General features: G+C 47.5%; 1 protein-coding gene across 1 annotated transcript; it reads left to right on the forward strand.

Annotated features, from left to right (window-relative positions):
• Positions 1-924: 924 nt before the first annotated feature.
• Positions 925-15,291, forward strand: LOC100083912 (arylsulfatase F). The gene is made up of 10 exons (XM_029079582.2): positions 925-935; positions 4,018-4,167; positions 5,920-6,041; positions 6,944-7,066; positions 8,166-8,589; positions 10,725-10,861; positions 11,896-12,030; positions 12,715-12,877; positions 13,866-13,987; positions 14,744-15,291. The coding sequence occupies exons 1-10, from the start codon at positions 925-927 to the stop codon at positions 15,127-15,129; spliced, it is 1,773 nt and encodes a 590-aa protein (XP_028935415.1). The 3' UTR covers positions 15,130-15,291.
• The last annotated feature ends 2,266 nt before the right edge of the window (positions 15,292-17,557 follow it).

Genomic DNA, 17,557 nt, shown 5'->3' on the forward strand with positions numbered 1-17,557 from the left:
GCGAAGCCAGTTCCCTCTTGAAGTCAGTCGCATGGGGAAATCAGCCGGGTAAGTCTGGGGATGTTTGGATGCTTGAGGGGAGGAGACTGGCATATAACTGATGAAGATGTTTTTGCTTTGTCTTTTTAATACCATGGGAAAAAGCGGGACATTTGAAAGAATCTGGAAGCCGTGATTTGATCAGGGGTCATACGTACATGTGTGCGCATATGTGTGTGTGTTTTATGATATTCGTTAAGTGCTTACTATGTGCCGGTCGCCGGCTTAAGTGTTGCGGTAAATTCGGGAATAGCATGGCGTAGTGGATAGAGCACGGGCTCGAGAGGCAGAAGGTCATGGGTTCTAAACCCGGCTCTGCCACTCACCTGCTGTACGACCTCAGGAAAGTCACTTCACTTCTCTGGGCCTCAGTGACCTCAGCTGTAAAATGGGGGTGAAGACGGTGAGCCACAGGTGGGACAGGGATTGGATCCAACTTGATTAGCTCATAATAATAATAATAATGACCGTATTTGTTAAGTGTTTACTATGTGCCAGACACTGTACTAAGCACTGGGATGGATAAAGCAACCAATACTACAATTATTAAGTGACTTGTACGCTGCTTTTACAAAAGGTTAAGAAACTCCACAAATACTGATGATGATGATGATGATGTTGAAGACGAGACTTATGAGTTACAGTTTAGATGACTGAGATATATACTTATATGTATATCTCAATCATCTAAAGATAGCTCATGACATAGCTCAGCTATATGTACAAATATATCTCAATCACCTAAAATATGTATCTAACATATATGTATATCTGCACAGAGAGAGAGAGCGCTTCCTGACTTCAAAGTCATTGACATTTTGATTTTACAGATTATCATCATAGACCCACTTCCAAGAAATCGATAAGGAAATGTGGACACACCCGATGAAGCCCTGGTAAGGAGAATATATAAGCAAGACTGATTTTCATTTGGGACATCTCCTACATAAAACCCTTTTTATCCTTGGAGTTTCAGGCCTGCCACCTCTTCTGATTTAGCCCTGGCAAAGAACAGATGATGACACGTTAATCCTCCTGAGGCTCTGAAAGTCTCTCTTTTTTTCTCCCAGGCCATTCCGCTGAGCTCTTCAAAGCACTAGAGCTCCCTTCCTCATCTGATTTACACCTAGGAATTGCAATCTTCCTCTCCATTTGTCAGCTCATTCAGTACCTCCAGTAGAGCCAGCTCTAACAGGAAGTCTCAACTGCTTAGGTGGAGCAGAAGCAAAACTCCTGTGACATTCAAATCCCTATTCTATATCCCAGCCAACACCCGCTATTGAATTCTTCAACATGCTAGAGATCTCTTTGGCACCTCACTCTCCCCCTTACACCTGGGAATCGCAATCCGCCTCTCTGCTTGTCAGCTCAATCAATATCTCCCGAAGAGCCAGTTCTAAGAGGAAGTCTCAACCGCTTAGGTGTAATGACAGCAAAACTCCCTTGACATTCAAATCCCCCTTCTCCTCTACCCATCCCACTAATTTGACACATCTTTTTGCTTGTGCTCAATGTCAGCATTTCCTTTGTTCCATTTTGTTTCTATAGGAAGGTTGTTGCTTTCTCTGAATGCCTGAAATGTCTCAGTCTGCACCATTATTGTTTGTGTTTGTACATCTGCGGTGTTTTCAGGGCTGGGTCTCTTGGCCGGATTAAGTACGCTTTAGGCTTGGAGAGGCCAGAGAGGGTGTGGAATTGGGGAGAGGGAAGGAGAAAGAAAGAGGCATGCCGGGAGAGAGAAAAGGCAGAAAGGGGAGGAAAAAAAAAGTCAGGCTTTAATTAAAATGTGCATCCAAAAGCAGAACCTCAGAGGGAGATGTACTACAATCCTCTACCTGTTTTCTCTTCCCCTTCACTATTTTGTTTTCTAGTTCTTTCCCACCTCTCTCCTCATCCTTGAGGTCCTGCATTCAGTGCTCTGCACACAGTAAGCGCTCAATAAATATGCCTGAATGCATGAATGCTCTCCCACATTAGTCCATTCTCTCCTGTCTTTTTTTTTAAGTGGTATTTGTTAAGTGCTTACTAAATGCCCGGTACCTTACTAAGTGCTGGGATAGCCTCAAGGTCAGCAGGTTGTATGCAGTTCCAGTCCCAGGTGGGGCTCATGGTCTTCATCCCCATTTTACAGATGAGAGAATTTAAGCCTGGAGAAGCAAAGTGGCTCCACTCAGGTCACACAGAAGATAAGTGAAGTAGTCGGAATTAAAAACCAATCCCCCTGACTCCCGGACCCGGGCTCTTTCCACCATACTACACTGTTTGACTCCTTCCTGTCTTCTTTGTCTCCCACCTGGCCGCTTTCATGTTGGAGAAAACCAGCCTAAGCAGGAAGTGTGCTAACTTAAATTGTTAAATTTTGGATTTTTTCCCTAATTTTGTATATCATTAAAAACATTTTCCAATGTTACAAGCTTATATTAATTAAGAAGAACTGTGGTATTTGGTATGCGCTATTATGTGCCAGGCACTGTACTAAGCGCTAAGGTAGAATCAAGGAAATCAGTGTGAGCCCCATGTAGGACAGGGACTGGGTCCAACCTGCTGAACTTCTATCTCTCCCAAGTGCTTACTACAGTGCTCTGCCCATAACTAGCACTCAATAAATAGCACCTATTGACTGATTGACCTACCCCAATGCTTAGAAGAGTGTTAGACACATAGTGAGCGCTTAACAAATACCTTAAAAAAACAAAGGGTGGTGTCATTCCTGGAGGCTGAATCTGTTTTGTATGAGCTGTGAGTATAATCCAATCAAAGAATCGATCAATTGGTGGCATTGATTCCATTCTTACTCTGCGCAGACCACTGTACTAGGAACTTGGGAGACATAGGAATGACTCTGCTCACGGTCTTCTGCTTTTAGGGACTGTGTCTGGGGCCCGGGATCTGCGATTTTGTTCTCTCAGGCGCTGTCCTTGTGCACTATCTTACATATGTGTCCGAGACTTTAGTCATTACTATATAGGAAGCTTAGTGCTAGATGTTATCTCTTCTCTCCGAATCCCTCTAGGGAGGTAGTGATTAAGTATTGGGTCTAACAACACAGCACCACACTAATCCTGGTAATTACAGAATAACTAGCATAGCAGTGAAGAAACAAGAATAAATCATCAGTCTGCAAATACTAAGAACGGCATGGGGTGTCAGGAAAGAGGTAAAGAGGGGTTTTTTTATGGGATTTATTAGGTGCTTACTACGCACCAGGCACTGTACTAAGCAGGTTGGACACAGTCCATGTCCCCCACATGGGGCTCACAGTCTTAATCCTCATGATGAGGCAACAGGCCCCAGGGAAGAGAAGTGACTTGCCCAGGGTCATACAGCAGCTGAGTAGCAAAGCCGGGATTAGAATCCAGTTTCTTCTGACTCCCAGGCCCATATGCTCTGCCTACTAGGCAACACCGCTTCCTATTATTTGTGAAGAGTCAACGCACTTGAGCAATTTACTATCCACCTTGGGTAGGGACAGACCGTGTAAGCAAAGAGGCTGTTGCCACCACGGATTTTTCAATATCTCTCTGCTTTTTTCACGGTTCCGAAGGCACCTGGGGAGTTATCAGTCAATCAGTGGCATTAACTGAGCGCTTACTATGCACAGAGCAATGCGCTAAGCGCTTGGGAGAGTACAGTTCAACAGAATTAGCAGACCCTTTCCTTGATCACACGCTGCTTCTCCTGCCAACCCCAGGGAGTTTCGGGTTCTCAACTCTCTCAGACAGGCCAAGTCTGTCTACGGAGACTTTGCTCTCCTTCGGATTATCATCATTCTAGCAGCTTGCAGTCTGGAGGGGGTGACAGACACCGATATGAATAAATGTGTAATTTACAACATAATTTAAAGGTATGTACGTGATATGCTCTGCGCACAATAAGCTCTCAATAAATACAGTTGAATGAATGAGAGCTAGCTGGGGAAAAGATGATTTGATAGGGGAGTTGTCTACTAAAACGTCTCTCTTCTGATGTTCACTTTAGGAAGGGTCTCTTTCTCCTGCCCTTGGTGGGCCTGTTTTGGCAACCCTGCAGATCGAACGGGGAGGCTGGCTCCAAGCCCAATATCATGCTGATAGTCGTCGATGACCTCGGGATTGGGGACCTAGGTTGCTATGGCAACGACACCATGAGGTAAGGATTTCACCTTAACCGGACAGTGAGGGCCCTAGACGAGCTTTGACCCAGCAATCGGATGTACTGAGCCCTTACTGTATTCACAGCGCTGTACTGAGCACTTGGAAGAGGGAAGCAGCGTGGCTCACTGGAAAGAGCCCGGGTTTAGGAGTCAGAGGTCGTGGTTTTAATCCCAGCTCTGCCACTTATCGACTGCGTGACTTTGGCCAAGTCACTTCACTTCTCTGTGCCTCGATTACCTCATCTGGAAAATGGGGATTGAGACTGTGAGCCCCACACGGGACGACCTGATTTTCTTGTATCTACCTCAGCACTCAGAACAGTGCTTGGCACTTAGTAAGTGCTTAACAAATACCATTATTATTATTATTACAATAAAACAGAGTTGGCTATCAATCAATGGTATTTATTGAGCCCTTACCGTGTGCAGAGCACTCTTTTAAGCACTTGGGAGAGTACAGTACAAGAGTTGGTGACAATCCGCTGTATTTACCAGTGCTTGCTGCGTACAGAGCACTAAGGGCTCGGGAGAATACAATATAACAGACACATTCTGATAGACACGATCTCTGCCCTCGATGAGCTTACAGTCTAGAGGACTATGACTTCAAGCAGTGAATCAATGAATGGTATTTATTGAGCGCTTACTGTGTACAGAGCACTCTACTAAGTGCTTCGGACAGGACAACACAACAAGCCTCTCACAACCTTCTCAACAGAAGGGATCATGCCTACCAACTCTTTTAGATGGTGTCCTCCCCAGCGCTCAATACACTGTTCTGCACCCAGGGGGCATTCAAGAAATACCTCTGACTGCCGGATTGATCGAGCCTGGTCTGGGGCGACGGTGCCATTGACCCGAATTGTAAATGTTATTCTTTAAAGAGCCAGGTGGACGTTCTGAATTGCATACTAAAGGCTGACAGTCGGACGTCTTAGGAAATAGCAAGACTTTACTTTTAGGGTGCCAAGCCTTTGCCCAGATTTCAGTGGGCGGGCGTGAGTGGGTGATGCTCCCAATTCTTCCTCCCAAGGAGTCGAGGCTTGTTGACGCTGGAAAGAGTCCTATTCCCTCAGCCCTGCTTGGGCCAGGAAGCTCAGGGGGTGACTTTCCTCCCTTGGAATGGATGACTTGGGATAATCTAGACCAGAAGCTCGTTGTGGGCAGGGAACGTGGATATTATATTCATTCATCCATTCGTTCCGTTGTATTTATTGAGCACTTACTGTGTCCAAAGCACTGTACTGAGCACTTGGGAGAGTACAGTATAACAATAAATAGACACATTCCCTGCCCACAGTGAACCCACAGTCTAGACGGGGGGAGATAGACATCAATATGAGTAAATAAATAATAAATGAATTACCTCCTGTGGTTCTCTCCCCTGCCTCATTTTAGCTACTCCTGAAAAAATTTAAAAATACCATTTTTCTTTGTTCTTTGAAATTCCATCAAAGTCTACTACATTCATACTTGGATCTCACTGACACACCCTCAGTCAGAATGCAAAGCCAAATGCTTTATGCTAATGAAAAAAGAGGTCATTTTTTTTCTTGATGTTGCTCCTATACTGTCCTGTTGTACTCTCCCAAGTGCCTACTACAGTGTTCTGCTTACAGGAAATGCTCAAGAAATACCACTGATGAATTGGTAGTTGATCAATTGAAATACAGGATATTTTACTGAGACAATCTGAAAAAAAAAAATTAGTTTTGGCTGCAATACCGTCTTTCCTTTTCTTTTTTTAGAACCCCTAATATCGACCGCCTTGCGAAACAAGGAGTGAGATTGACACAGCACATATCTGCTGCTTCCATGTGCACTCCAAGTCGAGCCGCTATCCTGACCGGCAGATATCCCGTCCGATCAGGTCTGGCACCGCCCCGCAGCCGCACTGCAAACACCGTTCTATCCTTCAAGACACAACGGTTCTGGTCGCCTCCTCCCAAACTGGAGAGAAGTAGCAGGGTCGAAGTGGCTGGAGCCTGGGCCCGGGAGTCAGAAGGACCTGGGTCTCATCCTGGCTCTGCCGATCGCTTGCTGGGGAGACCCTGGGCAAGTCGCTTCACTTCTCTGTGCCCCCCCATCCCCTCGCCGTAAAATGGGGAAAGAGACTGTGAGCCCCACGTGGGACGGGGACCGTGTCCAACCTGATCTGCTGGTATCCACCCCAGCGCTTAGTACGGTGCCTGGCATATAGTAAGTGTTTAGCAAATACTATCATTATTTTTATCTGTTCTCCCTCCTTCTTAGACTGTGAGCCCAATGCAGGACTAGGACTGAGTCTGATCTAATAATAATAATGATGATGATGGTATTTGTTAAATGCTCACTATGTGCAAGCACCGTTCTAAGCGCTAGGGGAGATTCAAGGTAATCACATTGCCCCACTTGGGGCTCGCAGTCTTAATTTCCATTTTACAAATGAGGTAACTGAGGCACAGAGAAGTTAGGTGACTTGCCCAAGGTCACAGAGCTGCTAAGTGGTGGAGCTGGGATTAGCCTTTTGACTTTGACTCCCAAGCCCGTGTTCTTTCCACTAAGTCACGCTGCTTTCTCTAATTAATCTGATCTGATTAACTTGTATCTACCCCAGCACTTAAAACAGTGCTTAATACATAGTAAGCGTTTGACACATACCAGAAAACAATCCATTGTATTTACTGAGCACTTACTATGTGCAGGGCACTGGACTAAGTGCTTGGGAGAGCACAATAATGAAACAAACAACTGGCATCTGGAGATAATTGTCCGCTTCTACCGTATCTTTAGGAATGGCTTCCAACAATGATAACCGGGTGTTCCTATCCCTGGATGTCTCTGGAGGGCTCCCTCGGAATGAAACCACCTTTGCAGCCTTACTCGAGAAGCAAGGCTATAGCACGGGGATTATAGGTAAGTGGGAAGCTCTTTGGTTTTTACCTCTGTGATTCCAGGATGATGGAGCCAGTCAGTTGGTCGGTCAGTCGAATTTACTGAGCACTTCCTGTGTGCAGAGCACTGGACTATGCACTTGGGAGAGGACAAACAGAACAATAAACAGACGCTTTCCCCGACCACAATGAGCTTACAGTCTAGAGGGGGAGACAGACACTAACAGAAAGAAATTATGTACAAAATGTTCATATGATAAGTACACAAGTGCTGTGGAGCTAAGATGGGGACAAATAAAGGGAGCAAGGCAGGGTGATGCAGAAGGGGGTGGTAGTAAAGGAAAAGAGGGCTTAGTCAGGGAAGGCCTCTTGGAAGAAAGTCATTCAGCCGTACTTACTGAGCACTTACTGTGGGCAGAGCGCCGTAGGCCCTACTGAAAGCTCACCTCCTCCAAGAGGCCTTCCCAGATTGAGCTTCCCCTTTTCCCTCTGCTTCCTCCCTGCCCCCCCTTCACCTCCCCTCAGCTAAGCCCCTCTTGCCCCCTTTCCCTGTGCTCCTCCCCTTCTCCCTTCCCCTCTCCTCAGCACTGTGCTCATATGTATAGATTTTTATTACCCTATTTATTTTTTTTACTGAGGTGTACATCCCCTTGACCCTATTTATTGCAATTAAGTTGTCTTGTTTTTGTCCATCTGTCTCCCCCGATGAGATTGTAAGCCCTTCAATGGCAGGGACTGTCTCTATCTGTTGCCGAATCGTACATTCCAAGCGCTTAGTACAGTGCTCTGCCCATAGTAAGCGCTCAATAAATACTATTGCATGAATGTTAAGCGCTTACTATGTGCCAGGCACTGTACTAAGCATTGGGGTGGAGACAAGCAAATCGGGTTGGTCCCTTGTCCCACTTGGGGGTCTCAGTCTCAATCCCCATTTTCCAGATGAGGTACCCGAGGGCCAGAGAAGTGAAGTGACTAGCCCAAGGTCACACGGCAGACGGGTGGCGGAGGCGGGATCAGAAACCATGATCCCGTGACTCTCAGGCCCGGGCTCTGGCCGCTAGACTGGGCTGCTTCTGAACCCAACCCCTAGGTTTCATGAGGTGACTTTTTTTTTCATTCAGGGAAATGGCACCAGGGACTAAACTGTAAAACTCACAACGACCACTGTCACCACCCAATCCACTACGGGTTTCAGTCGTACTACGGCATGCCCTACACTCTCATTCCTCCGTGTTGGCCGGACCCATCCAGGGACACGGAGCTGGCCTTCGAGAGGAGGCTGTGGTTATGCATGCAGCTCCTCCTGATCGCTCTGGTCACCCTGATCTTCATGAAGCTGAAAGGCTGGCTCGACACTCCCTGGCTCCTCATTCTCTTCATTGCTACGTTTGGCTTCCTCCTGGCTCTTTCCTGGTATTCCAGTTACACATCCAGCCTCTACTGGGACTGCATTCTGATGAGAAACCAGGAGATCACGGAGCAGCCCATGAAAGGAGAACGAGCGGGGTCGATCATGCTGAAGGAGGCGGTTTCGTTTCTTCAGAGGTATAATGCCACCGCCCTATGTTTCCATCTGTCGTACAACGGTATTTGTTGAGTGTTTCCTGTGGGCAGAACCCTGGACTAAGCGCTTGGGAGGGTCCCGTATGACAGACTGGGAAGACACTTTCCCTGCCCGGAAGGAGCCCACAGAGTAGAGGGTGAGGCGGATGTTAATATAAATTATGATTGGTACTTAAGTGCTGTGGGGGTGAAGGGAGGGGTGAACTGCCAGCTGCCAGGGGGCATTTAATCATGTTATTAATCATTTGGTTCCCTTGCTGTTTTTCTCATTGACATTTCCTGGGAAATTCAGTTGTGACACATCTCCTGGTCGCCCTGGACAAATGCCCCCAACTCATTTACTCACTGGATAGATACACAGGGAAGAGGAGAATTTAAGGGTATGAAGGCAGTGTGGCCTAGTGGATAGATCTTAGCAACTCACTTGTCTGCCCCAGTTGCCCCATCTGTTAAATGGGGATTGAGACTGTGAACGCTATGTTGGACAAGGACTGCGTCCATCCTGATTAGCTTCTATCTACCCCAGTGTTTAGTAGTGCCTGGCACATTGTAAGCACTGAACCAATGTCATTTAAAAAAAAGGGAACTGTTAGCTGGTAGATCTATCACTTAATCATATTTACTGAGCACATCTGTACAGTTACTAAGCCCTGGAGTAGGTAAAAGCTAATCAGGTTGAAAACCATCCATGTCCCACACAGGGCTCACAGTCGTTTTTATGGCATTTGTCAAGGGCTAACTACATGCCAGGCACTGTTCTAAACATTTGGGTAGAATCACATCCCACTTGGGGCTCACAGTCTTAATCCCCATATTACAGCTGAGGACACTGAGGCCCAGAGGAAAGGAAGTGACTTGCCCAAGGTCACGAAGCAGACAAGTGGCAGAGCCGGGACTAGAACCCAATCATTCTGACTCAAAAGCCTGTGCTCTATGTACAAGGCCACGCTGCTTCTCTACTCTTAATCCCAATTTTACAGAAGAGGAAACTGAGACCCAGAGAAGTCCAGCCTTAGTGATGGGACAATTTAAGTGTCTGAGGGGGCCACTGTGACGTGGTTACTCCAAAAACCTCTCTGGCTCTGTCCTGCGTCACTTAACTTCTCTGTGCCTCCTCCTTCCCCTTACAAAGACTCTGAGCCCCATATGGGACATAGACTGTGTCCAACAGGATTATGTTGTATCTGCCTGGGCGCTTTAGAACAAGGTTTGGCACATAGTGAGCACTTACTACATACTATCATCATTGAACAACCTATGATCGTTGGTGACCGAGTCCTGAGTGGACCATGGAGCTCTAGACTTAAGTTCGTCTCTCTGCACACAGTAAGCACTCAATAAATACGACTGAATGAATGAATGTCCCTACAGTGTAAACTCGTTGTGGGCAGGGGATGTGTCTGTTCACTGTTTTGTTGAGCTCTCCCGAGTGCTTAGTACAGTGTTGTGCACACAGTCAACAGGATAGAGCACGGGCCTGGGAGCCAGAAGCACCTGGGTTCTAATCCCAGCTCTGTCACGTGTCAACTGCGTGACGTTGGACAAGACACTTCTCTGGGCCTTAGTTCCATCATCTGTAAAATCGGGAATAAGAGCGTGAGCACCCTGTGGGACAGGGACTCTGTCCGACCTGCTTACCTTGTATCTAACCCAGCGCTTTGAACAGTGCCTGGCACACAGAAAGCGCTTAACAAGTACCATAATTATCTTTATTATTATCGTTCAGACTTCAACTGGTGACCTTTGCTTTGACTGTGTTGGCAGCCACTTCGGGGCTAACAATAGCCCTGATGGGCTCAAGAGGGCTTCCTGAGAAGTGGGGAAACCGTCTGCTTCCGGTAGAGAATCCAAGTGGCAGGAGGATGCAGAAGGAAGTGGGAGAAGAGGCGATGAGGGCTTAGTGGGGGAAGGCCTCTTGGAGGAGATGTGCCTTCGGTATGGCTCTGAAGGTGGGAGAGAGCGATCGCCTGTCGGGTCTGGAGAGGGAGTACATTCCAGGCCAGAGGCAGGACGTGGGCGAGGTGTCGGCGGCGAGACAGAGAGCCAAGAACAGCAGCTAAAAAATCAAAGTTTGACTGTGCAATGGAGGTGGCATGAGGCAATTTCTGTCTTTTCAGAAACCGGGAGGGGCCTTTCCTGCTGTTTTTCTCCTTCTTACACGTTCATGTGCCCCTCCCTACAACGAAGGAGTTCCTCGGAGTGAGCCAGCATGGCTTGTATGGGGACAATGTGGAAGAGATGGACTCCCTGCTGGGTGAGTGAACTGAGATCGGCAGAAAGGGTCATACCTTTAACTTTTAGAAGCAGTGAGGTTTAGTGGAAAAAGTAGAGGCAGGGGATTAACCTTTAGAAGCAGTGTGAACAGTGCTTGACACAGAGAAAACGCTTAATAAATCCCAGAATTATTTTATCTACCACAGAGCTCGGTACCTAGTAAGTGTCTACCATATCATCATTGTTATTCCCCTTTTTTAAAATGGTACTTGTTAAGCATTTACTATGTACCAGGCACTGTACTAAGCATTGGGGTAGGGACCTGCAAAACAGGTTAGACAAAGTCCCTGTCCCACATGGGGCTCATAGTCTTAATTCCCATTTTACAGATGAGGGACCCGGGATCCAGAGAAGTGAAATGACTTGCCTAAGGTCACTGCCCCTATCTCACATGGGGCTCATGGGTTTAATCCTCATTTTACAGATGATAACTGTGACATCTGTCAAGGGTTTACTATGTACCGGGTACTATACTAAGCGTTGGGGTGGAAACAAGCAAATCGGGTTGGACACAGTCCCTGTCCCACAAGGGCCTCATGGTCTAAATCCCCATTTCACAGTTGAGGTAGCTGAGGCCCAAAGAAGTGAAGTGATTTGCCCAAGGTCACCCAGCAGACAAGTGGCAGAGCCGGGATAGTAGAAACAAGGCCCTTCTGACTCCCAGTCCCCAAATCTATCCACTAGAACACCCTGCTTCTCTACCCCAGATGAGGTAACTGAGGTCCAGAGAAGTGAAATGACATCCCCAGGGTCACCATCCCTGTTCCCAGTGGGGCTCCTAGTCTTAATTCCCATTTCACAGATGAAGGATCTGAGTCCCAGAAAAGTGAAGCGAGTTGCCCAGCAGACAAGTGGAAGAGTGTGATGCGCCAGACACAGAGGAGAGGATGGCCTAACAACTCCCTTACTCTGAGAGAGAAGGATGCAGGCAACCCCAGCTCTCTACCTAATCAGACTACCATTCTCGATTCCCACAAAAATGACAATTCTGGGCTTCGCCTTTTATCCTCTCAGGGAAGCTCGTGGACGCCGTCGACGCTAACGGTTTGGGGAACAACACCTTGATCCTGTTCACCTCAGACCACGGAGGCCACCTGGAAGCTAGGAATGGGCATATCCAGATGGGAGGCTGGAATGGAATATACAAAGGTGACTTGCAGTGACTCGTAACGGTGTTTATGATCGGTCGTTATAATCGGCTAGAGCTGTCCTTCGTATTCTAAGGTGACCCCCTGATGGAAACGTTCAATCATTCATTCATTCGGTAGTATTTATTGAGTGCTTACCGTGGGCAAAGCACTGTACTAAGCACTCGGGAGAGTACGATACAACAATATAACAGACGCTGCCTGCACCGAGCTTAAAGTCTAGAGGGGGAGACGTATTAATAGAAAAAAAGATATGACAGACATGGACGTAAGCGCTGTGGGGCCGGGATTAAGGGAGCGAGTCAGGGAGATTTAGAAGGGAGTGGGAGAAGAGGAAAGGAGGGGTTAGTCTGGGAAGGCCTCTTGGAGGAGAAGGGCCTTCGATAAGGTTTTGAAGGGGGGGGAGAAGAATTGTCTGTCAGATTTGAGGAGGGAGGGTGTTCCAGGCCAGAGGGAGGATGTGGGCCAATGGTCGGCGGTGAGATAAACGAGAAGAGGTAAGGTGAGCAGGTCGGCATTAGAGGAGAAAAGTGTGCAGGCTGGGAGTAGGAGAGTAGCCAGGTGTGGCAGGAGGCGGTAGTGCTCTGCACACGGTAAGTGCTCAATAAATCCCACTGACTGATTGAGTGACTGGTTGGGGAAGTTAAAGAGGAGGGAAACTGAAGTGGTTCTGTCTGCCCCTCAGGCGGTAAAGGGATGGGCGGCTGGGAAGGAGGAATCCGCGTGCCGGCCATAGCCCGATGGCCCGGGGTGCTACCGGCGGGAACTGTCATCAACCAACTCACCAGTTCCATGGATTTCTACCCAACCATGGCTGCCTTAGGCGGAGGAATCTTGCCAAAAGACAGGTATGGAAATCACACCTTTACTCCACAGATTTTATCACCATAATAATAACTGTGGGATTTCTTAAGCGCTTACTATGTGCCAGGCACTGTACTAAGCGCTGGGGTACATACAAGATCATCAGGTTGGACCCAGTCTCTGTCCCACATGGGACTCACATTCTTCATCCCCATTTCCCAGATGAGGGAACTGAGGTACAGAGAAGTAAAGTGACTTGCCCAAGGTCACAAAGCAGACCAGTGATGGAACGGGGATTAGAATCCAGGTCCTTCTGACTCCCAGGCCTGGGTTTTCCTCACTAGGTCACGCTGCTTCTGTCCTTTGTGTTTATAAGATTCATTTGAGTTTTTCCTGTTCCCCAATTGATGATCAGCTCCCGGAAGACAAAGATGTTGCCTATGATTTGCTTTGTAACTCTCCACTGCACCTAACTTAGTGGCCTGGGCCCAGCTGGTGCTCAGTACATATCCCTCATGGGGTCACCAGCTTTTCCAATCCATCAATTAATGTGTGTTATTAACTGAGTGCTTACTCTGTGCAAAGCACAACAGAATTAGCAGACACGCTCCCTGCCCCTCTAGACTATAAAGTCGTTGTGGGCAGGGAATGTATCTCTTTGTTGTTAAACTGTACTCTTCCAAGTGCTTAGTACAGTGCTTTACAAATAGTAAACACTCAATAAATATGACTGAATGAATAAAAAGCTTGCAGTCTAGAGGGAGAGACAGAAAATAATGTGAATAAATGAGTAATTTATTACATATAAAGACCTGGATATAAGTGCTGTGGGGTTGGGGCGAACATCCAAGTCCAAAGATCTCTGCTCCAAGTGGGAGACATCTTTTCCCCTCTAGACTGTAAGCTCACTGTGGGCAAGGAATGTGCCTGTTTATTGTTGTTTTGTATTCTTCCAAGTGCTTAGTACAGTGCTCCGCACACAGTAAGCACTCAATAAATCCGACTGAATGACTTTTCTGTCCGTCCCGTCAGGGTGATTGACGGCCGGGACCTGATGCCGTTACTGCGCGGAGATGTTCAGCGCTCGGACCACGAGTTCCTGTTCCACTACTGTGGGTCTTATCTACATGCCGCACGGTGGCAACCCAAAAACAGTAAGTAGAGAGAACTCCCCCATCTGCCCTGCCTTCCGGACCACAGTTAAATGCACGACATCTTCTGGGGGAAATGTTCCAAAGCTGGGTGTTCTTGTTATCATGTGTTCTGAAGCAACGTGGCCTAGTGGATAGAGCGCCTGCCCGGGAGTCAGAAGGACCTGCGTTCTAATCCCGGATCTGCCAAGTGTCTGCTGGGTGATCTTGGGCAGTCACTTTGCTTCTCTGGGCCTCGGGTACCTCATCTGGAAAATGGGGATTAAGAGTGTGAGCACCATGTGAGACAGGGATTGTGTCTAACCTGATTAAGTTATATTTTTCCAGCACTTAACAAATATCGTTCTTATTATTCTGGGCCTCGCCTTCCTGGAAGATTCTTTCATTCCATCATATTTATTGCCCATTTACTGTGGACATAACACAGTACTAAGCGCTTGGGAAAGTACAATGCAACAATAAAAAGACCCTTCCCAGCCCACGACAAAGTGAAGTGAATTGCCCGAGGTCACCCAGAAGAGTAGAACCCAGCTCCTCTGACTCTGAGGCCCATGCTCTTTCCACTAGGCCACCTTGCTTCTGATTTAACAATTATTATTGAGATTATCTCCCCAGGAGGGAGATAGTGAAAAGAGTTTTTAATCTAGCACAGACAGACCGGACTTAGAACAGAGTGCAGGCGAGGTTGTATGTACGGCTGAGGGTTTTCCTAATCTCTGTTTCTCCACGCGTGTGTTTGTGTGTGTGTGTTTTTCCCAGGTGCCGCCGTCTGGAAGGTCCATTACGTGACCCCCATCTTTGAACCCAAGGGAGCGGGCGCCTGCTACGAGATAATATTTTGCGCCTGCTATGGGGAAAATGTAACCCATCACGACCCTCCTCTGCTCTTCGATCTTTCGAAAGACCCTTCGGAGTCCCAGCCCCTGTCCCGGGAGAGTGAGCCCCTGTATGACTCGGTGATCCAAACGGTCGGGGAAGCCTTGAAGCGTCATCGCAGGTCGCTGACCCCCGTGCCCCAAGTGCTCTCGGAGCAGAATGAGCACTCCGCGTGGAGGAAGCCGTGCTGTGGGGTCTTCCCGTTCTGCCTGTGCGATAAGGAGGACGGTCATTCCGGGGCTCAGGGAGACGGAGACAAATCGGCCTAGCTCGTTTCCACACCACTACACGGGCTTTTGGGTTTGTTTTTTTTTTCCAAGCTTTCCATTTCTGATGACTGGCTTTGGGGAAAACTATAAATTCTTGGTCAGCTCATGTGCAGAGCGCTGTACGAAGCGCTTGGGAAAGTACAATATAATACTAATAATAGTGATATTTGTTAAGCACTTATTATGTGGCAGGCACTATACTAAGCGCTGGGGTGGATACAAGCAAACTAGGTTGGACACAATCCTCATCCCACATGGGCTCACAGTCTCAATCCCCATCTTACGGATGAGGTGACTGAGGCAGAGAGAAGTGAAGTGACTTGTCCCAGGTCTGGACTGTAAGCTCGTTGTGGGCAGGGAATGTATCTGTTAATTGTTGTATTGTGTCTCCAAGCACTTAGTACAGTGCTCTGCAGCCAGTAAGTGCTCAAAAGTACGACTGATTGAAAGCTCACACAGCAGACAAATGGCTGAGTCAGGATCAAAACTCATGAACTTCTAACTCCCAGGCCCGTGCTCTAGCCACTAAGCCATCCTGCTTCTCCAAAATAACATTCTAACAGACACATTCCCATCCCATAATGAATTTACAATCTACAGGGGAAGACCGATATAAAGAGAAAGAAATTGCGGTTACGTACATAAGCACTCTGGGGCTGGGAGTGGGGTGAATAAAGGGAGTGAGTCAGGGCCAGGCAGAAGGGAGTGGGGGAAGAGGAAAGGGGAGCTTAGTCAGGGAGTCTGAGCCGGGGTTTCCTGAGGTTCCGTGACTGCAGTGGTGACATTCTACCCTACTGCCAACCAGTGCCTGTGCTGGGCATCTCTGGGGCCAGGCCTTGTCCAGAGGGTCTTGGAGGCACGAATCCTTCAAATCCTGTTGCCCTCTCCCGCTTCTCTCTTCCTGGATTTTGGGGGACAGAGAGGAGGAAGAGGCTGACCCAAAATGACCTAGGGTTATCTTTAATTGGCTACCATATTCACTCGCCTAGTAGCCCATTTTGGGACATAAGGTTTGCAACCCCGGAAGAGGGGAGGGGCTAATATGTGGGGAAGCGAGTCTAGCACTAAGTGGAACGAAAGAAAAAATGAGAAGAAAAATAGGAGGGAAAATAGGAAGGTAAGTGGGTAGTAGAGACTATATCTTTTACTAGTTTTATAGACAATAGGCAGGAAGTGAATTAGAGTAATTCCTCCACGTCATTGTGGTAGCTGTTACTGCGGTATTTGCTAAGCATTTACTATGGGCCGGCACTGTACTAATCAGTGGGGTGGATTCGAGCAAATCAGGATGGCCACAGTCCCGATCCCACATGGGACTCATCCTCATTTTACAGATGTGGTAACTGAGGTCCAGAGAAGAATAATAATAACAATCATGGTATCTGTTAAATGCTTATGATGTGCCAAGCCCTGTACTAAGCACCAGGTGGATACAAGCAAATTGGGTTGGACACAGTCCCCGTCCCACATGGGACTCACAGACTCACTCCCCATTTTCCAGATGAGGGAACTGAGGCCCAGAGAAATGAAGTGACTTGCTCAAGGTCACACAGCCAACAAGTGGCGAAGATAGGATTAGAACCCAGGCCCTTGTGACTCCCAAGCCCAGGCTCTCTCCACGAGGCCATACTGCTTCTCCACCTCTTCCTCTTCAGAGTGTGTGTGCCTCAGTTAGCCTGACCCTGCTACGAGCCGAAATCTGTGGTGATGGGATTTGACCCAACTCCTTTTCCTGGCCTGAACCGCTATCACTGCTTATAAAAATCATCCTTAATTTCCTCCTCCAAAATCGGGAGGGCATGGAGATAGTCCAGTCCAGGACCAAAAACCGATTTAACTGTATATCACAATTTCTTTTCCGATTGTTGTTTTAAGGTGATGGGAAAGACCTGGGACAACTACTTGGTGTAATGAAAGTGGACTGGGGTTTGAAAATCTCTTCGAATATAATCTTCCCTGGAATTTTCCATGAATAGTACGCGACTTAACTCGTGATTGGGATTATCTAGAAACAAAGGTTCTTCTTGAGTGGGATAAATCAGAGGGATGAGCTGAGGGATAAAAGAAAGAGAAGCCGCAGGCTATTTCTAAGAGAAATAAGGAGTACACCGGCGACACAAGTGGTGAGGTGGAAAAGCTTTGTTTCATTGCTTTCCCACTCTTTCTGGGGTTCTCTGTCATAATTTCTCTGATAGCACGCCACCCAGACCGACTGATCTTCCCATCTGGGCACAATGAGGGCACCGTCTGAAAAGTGATGATGAGGTTCCTTCAAAGGCCGCACAGGGTTAGCTGCTTTGGAAGGGATGGGATTTGTTCCACAGAAGACCATACTTGCAACTCACGGCTCAACTGTGAATCCCCTAATAATGGTATTTGTTTAGCAGTTACTATGTGCCAGGCACAGTACTAAGCGCTGGGGTAGATA

Source organism: Ornithorhynchus anatinus, chromosome 15, assembly GCF_004115215.2.
Source record: "Ornithorhynchus anatinus isolate Pmale09 chromosome 15, mOrnAna1.pri.v4, whole genome shotgun sequence".
NCBI lineage: Eukaryota > Metazoa > Chordata > Mammalia > Monotremata > Ornithorhynchidae > Ornithorhynchus > Ornithorhynchus anatinus.

What these genes read in the sequence shown, in the direction of transcription:
- LOC100083912 (XM_029079582.2), top strand. An exon ending in CAGATATCCCGTCCGATCAG is followed by an intron (nt 6,042 to 6,943) that starts GTCTGGCACCGC and finishes CCGTATCTTTAG; the next exon opens with GAATGGCTTCCAACAATGAT. An exon ending in CTATAGCACGGGGATTATAG is followed by an intron (nt 7,067 to 8,165) that starts GTAAGTGGGAAG and finishes TTTTTCATTCAG; the next exon opens with GGAAATGGCACCAGGGACTA.